At 40.6% G+C, this 12,394-nt stretch overlaps 2 protein-coding genes across 2 annotated transcripts; both read right to left on the bottom strand.

Moving 5' to 3' along the window:
- Positions 1–371: 371 nt before the first annotated feature.
- Positions 372–998, bottom strand: LOC142162653 (uncharacterized). Its single transcript, XM_075219066.1, has one exon. The coding sequence runs from the start codon at positions 996–998 to the stop codon at positions 372–374; it is 627 nt and encodes a 208-aa protein (XP_075075167.1).
- A 60-nt stretch (positions 999–1,058) lies between these two features.
- Positions 1,059–2,490, bottom strand: LOC107759905 (uncharacterized). The gene is made up of 3 exons (XM_075219060.1): positions 1,671–2,490; positions 1,403–1,564; positions 1,059–1,288 (listed from the first exon to the last, which is right to left on the bottom strand). Exons 1-3 carry the CDS (start codon positions 2,488–2,490, stop codon positions 1,059–1,061), a joined length of 1,212 nt encoding a protein of 403 aa, XP_075075161.1.
- Positions 2,491–12,394: the final 9,904 nt, after the last annotated feature.

Here is a 12,394-nt window from a genome sequence, read left to right as displayed (position 1 = left end):
AGCCAGTGGCTATTTTGGGTCGTCAGGTTCGGAAATTGAGGTCAAAGGATATATCTTCGGTAAAAGTGCAGTGGAGAGGTCGGCCCATAGAGGAAGCTACCTGGGAGACCGAGCGAGAGATGCGGAGCAGATATCCTCACATGTTTGAGGCTTCAGGTATGTTTCTTGACTCGCTCGAGGATGAGCGTTTGTTTAAGTTGGGGAGGATGTGACCAGAGGCGTATCCAGGATTTGAAGAGAATGGGTGCACCGTTAAAGTTTTATAGACATTGGTATGATATAGGAACAACAAGTATAATTTTACAATGACAATAAGTTCATGAGCAAACTATAATTAATATTATAGTCACACAAAAAAAACATCATTCACTTTACAATTGTCCTCGACGAGTTTTCATACTTTGAAAACGGTTAATAATAACATCATTACTTACAGTCTTAAATATTCCACACTCTATAGAGCAAACTAAACAATTGTCTAAAAAATCTTCATCCATTCTATTGCGTAGATCATTTTTGATGTACTTCATCGATGAGAATGCTCTTTCCACACTTGCGGTAGCAATAGGTATAATCAAAGTCAACTTCACAAGTAAATATACATGTGTCCAAGTCTGATCAACTTTTGTCTCAACCATAACTCTAGCAAGATCTTTAATTCCTTTCAAGTTAAGAAACTTGCTATCACACTTTTGAGCATAGACAATGAAGCTATCAAGTTGAAAACCAAGTTCCCGAAGCTTGTTTTCATCAAATTCACTTGGATAATACTTGGCCAGTTTCATTATCTTGTTCTTGTCAAAAATTTTAAATGAATCAACCGGACTCAAACTAGCCATACCAAGGAGTAAGTCACTAGTCACTACATCAAAACGGCTATTAAGCTCTTGAAGCTCCAAATCAATGACGGCATAAAATACTTCCATACGAAAGTGATGTAAATAGGAAACTTCGGATCTCTTACGTTTAGACTTTCCAATAACATAGTCTTCATCCATGTTGGGAATTGCAATGTCATGTTTAATACAAAATGAGCAAACCTCCTCCATCAAAGAGTCTCATTCCTCTTCTCTCATCTTTTGTAGTCTTTTCTTTGCAAGGTCAAGCATTCCCATAGAAATAACGATATCTTGATCTTTCTTTTGTAGAACTTTGTTCAATTCATTAGTCAACAACAACACCTTAAACATCAAGTTCAACATAAATACAAATGCAAATTCTTGAATCATGCTCAAAAGATTTTGTGCGGAAAATCTATCAAGATGATATAGACACTCATGTTTCATATCTTTAAGCACATTAACAATTGAAGAAAATAAAACTATGAAATTGTCCAAGGTCTTATAATGAGACCCCCAACGAGTATTACCCGGTCGTTGGAGGCCTCCTTCTTGATTCAAACCTTGTCCGGTAAGAACTTCTCCAACTTTAATCAACTCTTCCAATTTATCCAATTGATGTTGCCGAAGTGAATCCCTGCGCTTAAAAGAAGCTCCAATAGTATTCAAAACATTAGGGACAACATAAAAAAAATTATCCACATTCGAATGCTTTTTAGGAAGAGCTACAAGTGTTAGTTGCAATTGATGAGCAAAACAATGAATAGAATATGCAGATGGAGTATCTTTCAAAATCAAAGATTTGAGGCCATTTTTCCCCTTGCATATTACTAGCACCATCATAACCCTGTCCACGTATCTTGGATGGACTTAATGAATGTTTCAAAAGCAAAGAATAAATCTCTTTTTGTAATGGTTGGGAAGATGTGTCACTCACATGGAAAATACCCAAGAATCGCTCTATAATCATTCCACTTTTGTTGACATATCTCAAAATTAGAGCCATTTGCTCCTTATGTGAGATGTCTTTTGATTCATCAACTAATATTCCAAAAAAATCACCACCCAAGTCTTCGATAATAGCTTTAGTTGTTTCTTTAGCACAAGTTTCCACAATCTCCTTTTGAATTGTCGGACAAATCATCATATCATTTTGTGGAGCATGGCGTAATATTACTTTTTTCACATCCGGATGCATATCGCCATGCCATTCCAAAAGTTCAAGAAAAGGGCCTTTATATTCAGAATCTTCCCTTTCATCATGTCCACGAAATGGAAATCCCGATCTTAAGAGAAACCTTGCCACATCTATTGAGGCTTTTAAGCGCATACGATAATCACTTTTTACTTTTTCTCTTTGCTTGTCAAAAGAAGAAAGAATCGATTGACGTTGATTTTTCAAATCTTGCATCCTATTAAAACACTTATGATGGATATCGTTCACATCACCAACATGTGCCTTAAGTCTTTCCACGGCTTTGTTCCAACCTCTAAAACCGTCTTTTGTAAATGCATCTCCCCCATTACCACGACTTTCGAGTTCATTCTTGAATAAATAGCAACACAAACAAAATGCAGCATCCGCTTTAATGATATACTCCAACCATTGAGAATATGGTCCTTTGAACCAAGTGGGACAAAATTGACGCATTTTGTTCCCAAACTTAGTTTTAGGAAATACATGGCCTATCGGTTTACAAGGCCCCATTTGAATATAATATCTCCTCATTTCATCTCGAATATTAGGACCATAACTCGAAATAGGTAATCTTTCTTTGGGATCCACTTCAAGAGATTCCAAATTAAGCTCTAAATGTGGGGAAGGATGTGTTTCCCTTTGAATTTCCGGATTTATTTGTGAACTCGTAGATGGCCGACTAAAACTAGAACTTGGTTGGCCAAAATTTAGCTTGATGAGAAATTTATCCATTTCAATGTCAGGATTACCTTTCCTACAAAATCAAATTTTCACAATTCTACTCAAATTGAATCCAAAAAAATTATAAAAGTACAAATCAATCACAATCACAAAAATCACAAGTTCACAATTAGAAGAATTACAAGTTACAAGTAGTGGGCAACTATTTGGGAATAAGAAAGTTAATGTCATTTTTTAAGAAGTGCAGCAACAAGCCATCAATAGTTTCAGTACTTTTAAAACAAAAAATTCAAACAAATATGGATAGGGTAATATTGACAAGAATGACATTACTTTGAGAAGATAAAGAAGTGAAGAGGCAAAGAGAAATACCAATTTTAAAGAGCTGAAGACGAGATTTAAAGCTTGTCGATGCCGATTATAACACTTCTTCCCGTTCTTGACTGTCAAAATAAATTTTAAACATTCAAATAATCAATAATATTTCAACCCAACTTCAGTACTTCACAAATCAAAGAAAAAAGATAAAGAAACAAAAGAAGCAGTAAGATTGATAAAGAAATTGGAAAAATATGTGACCTTAGTTTGCAAAAAAATTGGTATTTTGCTGTTGTAAAAGACTTGGGGCTAGAGAGTGTTTTATGGAGAGGTGCTTTTGATTTAGGGATTTTGAAAAGTGACTAAAGAAGGAGTTGTGCACTACTATTAGGTAATAAAAAGAGGAAAAAAAGAAAGAATCGTCTCTGCTAAAGGAGCAGAAAACTTTACATGGTGGGCCAGGAGCATTTGATGTACCCAATCTATTAATTATTAAAAAGTGAAATAATGGATAATTTTAAAAGAGGAAATGTGGGGAATCGAACTACTGATCTGGTAAATGGAAGGTGCACTCCTCTACCAGTACACTACAATGCTCACTTGAGGGTGGGTTCACCCATACAAATTTAAGTATTTTATGTTGAAATTTACTGTTGCTATACACAGTTTAGGGAGAGGGGGATGGGTTCACGTGACCCACCCTTTCCCAAGTAAATTCTCCCCTGGATGTGACGACCCGGCCCATCGTCTCATGAGTTACCGCCCTGTTTTCCCTATTTTCTATTTCTTCATGCTTCGTTATCCGTATCTTGTGTGATCGAGTTGATTTGGAGTGGTTTTGGTAGGAAATGAGACACTTAGCCTCTTTTAAGACGGCTTAAGTTGGAAAAGTCAACCGGACGTTGACTTATGAGTTAGAGGGCTCAGATGTGAATTCCGATGGTTTGGTTATCTCCGGGAGGTGATTTTTGACTTAGGAGTGTGATAGGAAGTGGTTTTGGAGGTCCGGTGTAGAATTTGGCTTGAATTGGCGAAGTTAGTATTTTGGCAATTTCCGGTTGATAGGCGAGATTTTGATCCGGGAGTCAGAATGGAATTCTGAGAGTTGTTGTAGCTTCGTTAGGTAATTTGGGATATGTGTGCAAAATTTCAAGTCATTCGTACGTGGTTTGGTTGGGTTTTTGATCGAATGTGTGTTTTGGAAGTTTTAGAAGAACTTAGGCTTGAATTCGATGTAATTTGATGGTTTTGGTGTTAATTGAGGTATTTTGATGATTGGAACAAGTTTGGATGATGTTTTAGGATGTGTTGGTGCTTTAGGTTGAGGTTCCAGTGGCCTCGGGTGAGTTTCGGGTGGTTAAACGGATTATTTCATCTTTGGAAAAGTTGCAGATTTTTGTATAGCTTCAGCTGTGCACCAGAAAATTTCCGGTGCGAGTAGTCCAGTTTGGAAGCTCATATCTTGAAATATTTAAGGAATAAGAAAAAGTGTAAAACATAAAAGTTGTATCTCTTGCATTCTAGTTTCCATAAAGTTAAACCATTCATGATTTGAATATTCTATCAGAAAGTTATGATGAATCGAATATGGCTGGTGGATCAGTTTTGACAAAATTTTCTAATGCACTTTAGAAGCTCATATCTCGGAATATATAAAGAGTTATATGGTGTACAACCTATCAAATGAAATATCTTCGAGTCTAGATTTTAAATATTCAAACCGTTTGTCATTTGGATATTTCCACAAGGCGTTAGAGGCGTTTTAACAGAAGGTGTACAACAGGGAAAATGGTAAGAGGATGTACAACCTGCACAGCACAAGGTACACCTCGATGAAGCATGGGCAGAATGTTTTTAAGTCCTCTTGTCCGCAATTTGGGTCCATTTTTCAGCCATAGTTGATCATTTTGAGAGCTTTTTGAAGGAGATTGAAGAGGGATTCAAGGAGAAACGTTTGGAGGTAAGAATTTCGGACCTAAAACTCATTTATATTGTGAAATCCACCTAGAAAATCATTGAATTCTTGCTAAAAATGGAAATAATAGGGCTTGGGATTTGGAGGACCATTTGGGGTCGGATTTGAGAACTTTTGGAATGTATGAACTCGTGGGGAGATAAGGAACCCGTTGATGTAAAAAATTTTGAATTTCGAGAAGTGGGCCCGGGGCTCGGGTTTTGCCAATTTCGAGAATTTTGATATTTTTTGATTGTTTTCGATTGGGTATTGTTTATTTAGCATAATGTGACATGTTCGTTGTGATTTTGGTCAGATTCGACGTGCGAGGAGGCCAATTTGAGAGGCAAGGGCATAGCGAGCTAGAGCTTTGGCCAATTTGAGGTGAGTAATGATTTTAAATGATGTCCTGAGGGTTTGAAACCCCATATTTTGCACAACGTAGTGCTATACTGAGATGAGACACACGATGCGTGATGAGCGTGGGGTTTATTGCTATTGGGGATTGTGACTTGGTCCATCCCAATTGATATTTTCACTACATTTTGACTGAGACTTATGCATTGTCATCCTGACTTGGGCTAGTTGCCATGTTTGGGGCCTTGTGCCGACCTGTATAACCCTTATGGGATTTTTGGCTGGTTTTCCTTACTTATTTGCTAAAAATCATATCCTCGGTCATCTTTCTAATTGTTTAAAAATGATATGAACCGGGTTATGAAATGTTAACCATAACTGAGAGAAATATGTGGGCTGAGATGCCTACCTTATATTATTGTGCCCGAGAGGCTGTGATTATAATGACTGAGAGGGGTTGAGGACCCAATAGTGAGGATATTATATATGATATTGGATCGGGCTGCACGCCGCAGCAAATACATATATTGGATCGGGTTGCACGCCGCAGCAAATACTTATATGGACCGGGCTGCGCGCCGCAGCAAATATGCAAATACATATATTGGATCGGGCTGCACACCGCAGCAAATACTTATATGGACCGGGCTACACACCGCAGCAATATAGCGCTTGGGCTGTAGGAGCCCCTCCGGAGTCTGCACACCCCTAGTGAGCGTAGTTGACTATTATTATTATGGATCGGGCTGTGCGCCACAGCGATATACGAATCAGGTTGTACGCCGCAGCGGTATATATATATGTTTTGATATTGGTTATTGTGAGAAGTATATGAATTGAGTATTAAGGGTAAGAAATAAGTAAATGAACAGAAATGCTCGAGGAGCGAATTTATACTGGATTAATGCCTGTCAAATTACCTGTTTTCACCTGGTTCAAAGAGTTTCATTCAATTTTCTTTACTACTTGTTCTTTAAATGGTTTTACTGCTTTGATATAGAACTGCTTAGTACCTTTACGTGATTTCATACCATTAACCATTATTTATTGTTATTACTCACTGGGTCGGAGTACTCACATTACTCCCTGCACCGTGTGTGCAGGTACAGGTGTCCCTGAGGTGTAGAGCAAGCTTTCCTGCCGTTCAGTTTTTCATCGGAGTTATCGAGGTAGCTGCATGGCGTCCGCAGACCCGATTTCTCCCTCTATCTTTCTTTACTATTCCGCATTTTAGACATATTTCTGCATTAGGCTATTGAAACCTTGTATTAGAGGCTCAGACTTGTGACACCAGATCATTGGGCATTTGTAGAAATTTCATTATGGCCTTCCACATATTTCAATCTTTTATTTCAGACTTCTACTTATATTAAATTGGTATCTATTTCTGAATATTGGTAATGAATTCTAATAAGAAGGTATTGTGAGTGGTAATTGGTCGGGCTTGCCTAGCATCGTGTTGGGTGCCATCACGACCGGGATTGGGGTAGAAGGAACTTTGGCACTAGAATCATGAACATATGCCAAATAGGCCAAACACCCCTTCTCGACCATACGTCGAGCCTTCACATAAGAGATAACACTATGGGTAGAATGACCAGGAGTCCCTCTCCACTCCAAATGAGGTAAACCCGGTAAAGCTAAGGTCACAGTCTTGGCATGACAGTCCAAGATAGTGTGGTAAGGTGATAACCAGTCCATCCCAAACATAACATCGAAGACGACCATGTCCAGGAGCAACAAATCTACTCGAGTCTCAAGACCCCCAATCACAACTATACAAGAGCGATGGACTCGATTTACCACAATAGAATCACCCACCGGTGTAGACACGTAAATAGGAACACTCAATGAATCACTAGGCATGACCAGATATGGTGCAAAATAAGATGACACGTATGAGTATGTAGACCCTACATCAAATAATACCGAAGCATCTCTATCACAAACCAGAACAATACTTGTGATAACTGCATCTGAAGCCTCAGCCTCGGGCTTGGCTGGAAGAGCATACGGGGCTGGGGCCCACCACACTAGACTACTTCTCTAGGACGGCCTGCAGCTGGCTGGCCTCCACCTCTAGCGGTCGGAGCTCCACCTCTAGCACCTCTACCTCCATCTCTAGCACCTCTACCCCCACCTCTAGTTGGCTGGGCAGTCTGTGGAACACCTGGTGCCTGAACCATAGCACGGGAACCCTGCTGCTGTGACTGAGTACCCACCAATCTCAGACAAGCCCTCCTGATATGACCATACTCACCACACTTATAGCATCCACCTGAGTTCTGCGGCTGAGGAAACTAAGACTAACCCTGGTGACCTGAATGACCACCCCAAAAACTCGGGAGCGGCAGTGCACTGATAGAAGCTGGTGGTGCACTGTAGGGCTGCTGATCAGAATACTGCATGTGAGAACCACGGCCACCTGAAGCACCATGAGAAACCTGAAGTGCTGACTGAAAGGGCCTAGGAGGATGGCCTCTACCATACGAATCCCTGCCTCCAGATGAGGCACCACTAAATCTGCCTCAATGACGAGGCCTCTTGTCTGACCCATGACCACCTCCCTACAAGAGAACCATCTCCACTCTCCTGGCCACATTGGCCACCTCCTGGAAAGTGATCTCACTGCCAGCCTCCCTAGCCATCTGAAGACGAATCGGCTGAATAAGACCGTCAATAAACCTCCTCACCCGCTCTCTCTCGGTAGGAAGTATGACAAAAGCATAACGAGCCAAGTCGATGAATCTAGTCTCATACTGGGTAACAGTCATGGAACCCTACTGGAGATGCTCAAGCTGCCTCCGATAGGCCTCTCTCTAAGTGATGGGGAGAAACTTCTCCAGAAATAGTTGTGCAAACTGCTCCCAAGTCAAGGCTGGCGATCCGGCTGTTCTAGCCAAGCAATAATCTCTCCACCAAGTCTTGGCTGATCCAGACAAGCGAAAAGTGGCAAAATCGACCCCATTGGTCTCGACTATCCCAATGTTACTGAGAACCTCGTGACAACTGTCTAAATAATCCTGGGGATCCTTAGTAGATGCACCGTTAAAAGTAGTAGTAAAGAGCTTGGTGAACCCATCCAGCCTCCACAAAGCATCGGCAGACATAGTTGCTCTATCACCGGTCTGAGCTACCACACCCGGCTGAACTGCTCCAACTGGCTGAACCACTGGAGTCTGAATCTGGGGAGCTACCTGCTCCGGAGTGCGAGTAGCAGGAGTCTGGGCTCCTCCTCTAGCCTGAGAGACGGTTGGTGCTATAGGAAGCAAGCCTGTCCGGGTAACACTCTTCATAAGGCCCACTAGATGGACCAGAGCATCCTGAAGAACTGGGGTGGCAATAAACCCCTTTGGGACCTGAGCTGGGCCCACTGGAACTGCTGGGGCCGGAACCTTGTCATCAAAGTCAACCTGAGGCTCTGCCACTGGTGTTGCTGCTCGGGGCTGAGCTCTGCCCCTACCTAGGCCTCTAGCACGTCCTCGGCCTCGCCCTCTGCCCCTCGTGGGAGCTGCTGTTGGGGGCTCGGGCTACTGAACGGCGGATGAGGAAGCGCGTGTTCTCGCCATCTGTGAAAGAACAGAGTAGAAGTTCAATTAGCATTGAGAAACCAAACCACATGATAAAAAGAACTAATATGAAGTTTTTCCTAACTCTGTAGCATCTGGAAGATAAATACAGACATCTCCGTACCGATCCCTCAGACTCTACTAAGCTTGTCCGTGAATTGTGAGACCTATGTAACCTAGAGCTCTGATAGAAACTTGTCACGACCCGGATTTTCCACCCTCGGGGGTCATGATGGCGCCTACTCGTAGAAGCTAGGCAAGCCACGAAATATAGAAATTCCAACTCTTTCATTTTAATCCTTTTTAACTACTTGAATTAATAGGAAATCAACACTTTAAAAAATTATGATGACAGAATAAGCGGAAAACTTAAACAGCTAAAATAATCAAAATCAGTACTACAGTGCCGATATACTCCTCTACCCGGAATCTGGCGTCACAATATTCACGAACTATCTCTGAGTACTACATACAAATGTCTGAAAAAGGAAATACAGTCTGTCTCGGAAACAAGTGAAAACAGAACATATAAATGGATAGAAGAGAACGCCGGGCCTGCGGACGCCTGCAGGACTACCTCGGGATCTCTGGATGGACTGACGGCTGGCTCCCCAAGTGCTACTGTCCCAATGCTGCTCCGATATCTGCACAGAGTGCAGAGTGTAGCATCAGCACAACCGACCCCATATGCTGGTAAGTGCCTGGCCTAACCCCGGCGAGGTAGTGACGAGGCTAGGACCAGACTCCAGATAAACATGTGCAGTTATATAATATATTGCGGAAAAATAAACATATATATATATATATATATATAGCGGAAAAATAAACGGAAATAAATAATTTAAATGGAAGGGGGTACATGCTACGGGGAAAATATCAAGTCCAGCAGAAACTAAAGAGAAATATGAGAGAACATCTCAAAATCTAAAACAAAACAATAATAACACTGTTGTGGCGTGCAACCTGATCCCTATCATGTAACACAGTTGCGGCGTGCAACCCGATCCATTTATATCACTGTTACGGCGTGTAACCCGATCCAATTTAACATTGTTGCAGCGTGCAACCCGATCCAATATAACATTGTTGCGGCGTGCAACCCGATCTAATATAATATTGTTGCGGCGTGCAACCCGATCCATATATTTAATATTGTTGCGGTGTGCAACCTGATCCATATATTTAATATTCCTTTAGCAACAACCACACCAAGAGTCCCGGCAATGGATCAACTACAAACTACACTATCCCGGCAAGGGATTCAAAAGTAAAAATAAATACATCCCGGCAAGGGAGAAACAGCTATAACCAATCTTTACCCAACTTCTAATCATCTCAGCTAACACCAATACTCAATCATAAGTAAATTCCCACGAAATCAAACTAAATCCTTGCTCAATATCGAGAATTATCAATTAAAGCATCCATAATATCATTTAAAAACACAACAAACTCCAATTTAATACTCACGGTCATGCTCATCACCAACGTATAGATACTCGTCACCATGCTTATACGTCGTACTCAACAAGAAGCAAATAGCAAATAGGACACAACTCCTAATCCCTCAAGCTAAGGTTAGACCGAACACTTACCTCGAACTTCCAGGGCCAACTCAAGCCTCAAACACGGACTTTCCTTTCGAATTCGGTTCCAAATCAATTGTATCTATACATAATTGACTTCATAACATCAATAAACACTAAGCTATCCAATTCCAATGCTTAATTATAGCTTTCTAATCATTCTTTCCCAAAAGTCAAAAATTGACCCCGGGCCTGCTTGGTCAAAACACGAGGTTCGGACCAAAACTCGATCAACCATTCACCCACGAGCCCGAATATATATTTTGTTTTCAAATCCGACCCCAAAATGAGGTCAAATTCCCAAATAATCAAAAAGTCCTAACTCTACCCAAATCCCTAATTTTCTACCCTTAATCACATGTTTTAGGCCTAGAAATCTAGTGGGTGTTGATAAAAATGGAAGAAAACAAGTCAAAGAATACTTACTCTAGAGGTTATGGTGAAGAAGTTCTTCAAAAATTGCCCAAGAGGTGTGGAGAAGATGAAGTTTATGAAAAATTGTGGAAATCCCATAATGTGTTCTGTTTTTGAAACTTAAAATAACTGGACGAAAATGGTCTTCGCATTCGCGATGAGTTAGGCCTGAGAGACCTTCGCATTCGCGTAAGTGGGCTCGTGTTCGCGGAGAAGTTACTCCTCGAGCCTTCGCATTCGCGTCCAGGTGGTCGCGCTCGTATAGGGTATAGTACCCCTCCCCCTGCCCAAGCTATAAGCCTTCACGTTTGTGATACCAGGCTCGAGCTCGCGAAGGGAAGACCCCTCAATGCTTTGCGTTTGCGACCTAGGATACGCGTTCGCAAGGGTCCTCCCGCGAACGCGAAGAATAAAGTATCAACACACCAGAAACTGGAAAAACCTGCAACTTTTGAGTTCCAAAAACCTTCCGAAACCAATCTGAAACACACACGAGCCCTCGGCGCTCAAAACCAAACATACGTACTAACTCAATAACATCATACAAACTTATCCGTGTGATCAAATCACAAAATAACCTCAATAACAACCAATTAAACCTCAAAATCAATGAAATATTTCAAAACTTCTTAAAGCATCAAACTTTGCATTTACGGTCCAAATCACATCAAACGGAATCCGTTTCTTACCAAACTTCACAGAGTTATCTTAAACCACATATAAGACCTGTATCGGGCACCGGAAACAAAATACGGACTCGATACCAACGTGTTTCAATCAAAATTCATTTCAAAATCCTTTAAACAATTTTATTTAAAAATTCATTCCTCGGGCTTGGGACTTCGGAATTCGATTCCGAGCATACACCCAAGTCCCATAATTTCCTACGGACCCTTCGGGACCATCAAATCACGGGTCCGGGTTCGTTTACCCAAAACGCTGACCGAAGTCAAATTAATTCATTTTACAATCAAAACTTATTATTTTTCATAGATTTTCACATTTAGGCTTTCCAACTACGAGCCCAGACAATGCACGCAAAACGAGGTGATGCTAAATGAGGTTTTCAAAGCCTCGAAACACAGAATTCACTTTAAAAGCAAGTGATGACCCAAAAGGTCATGACAATTTAATACTACACATGAATAATCCCGAATGTTTTATCCTAAATTCGTCCAAATTTCGTTACTCCGTATAAAATATGCTGGAAATACTAATTATGAAAAGATATAAGCCAGTACACTATAATGAAGAAGTGGAAAATAGTGAAAACTTGGTATCTAGAACAATTTACTAGAATTAAATAATTTAATATATTTGTTTCATGTATATTACACTGGAGGTATATATTGTTAAAGCATAATGTCCAGTATTTAATACTGCACGTGAATAATCTAGAATTTTTTATCCTAAATTCGTCCAAATTTGGTTACTCCGTATAAAATATGCTGGAAATGCTACTTATGAAGTGATATAAG

This window comes from Nicotiana tabacum, chromosome 1 (assembly GCF_000715075.1).
Source record: "Nicotiana tabacum cultivar K326 chromosome 1, ASM71507v2, whole genome shotgun sequence".
NCBI classification, from domain to species: domain Eukaryota; kingdom Viridiplantae; phylum Streptophyta; class Magnoliopsida; order Solanales; family Solanaceae; genus Nicotiana; species Nicotiana tabacum.
Note: the sequence above shows the minus strand (reverse complement) of the source record. Positions and strands in the feature narration are given on the sequence as shown.

Coding starts and splice junctions, on each gene's coding strand:
- LOC142162653 (XM_075219066.1), bottom strand. CDS start 998: ATGGATGAAGACTATGTTATTGGAAAGTCTAAACGTAAGAGATCCGAA.
- LOC107759905 (XM_075219060.1), bottom strand. CDS start 2,490: ATGCGTCAATTTTGTCCCACTTGGTTCAAAGGACCATATTCTCAATGG. Junction 1,565..1,670: donor ACAGGGTTATGATGGTGCTA/GTAATATGCAAG, acceptor TAACACTTGTAG/CTCTTCCTAAAAAGCATTCG. Junction 1,289..1,402: donor AGAAGTTCTTACCGGACAAG/GTTTGAATCAAG, acceptor ATGTGCTTAAAG/ATATGAAACATGAGTGTCTA.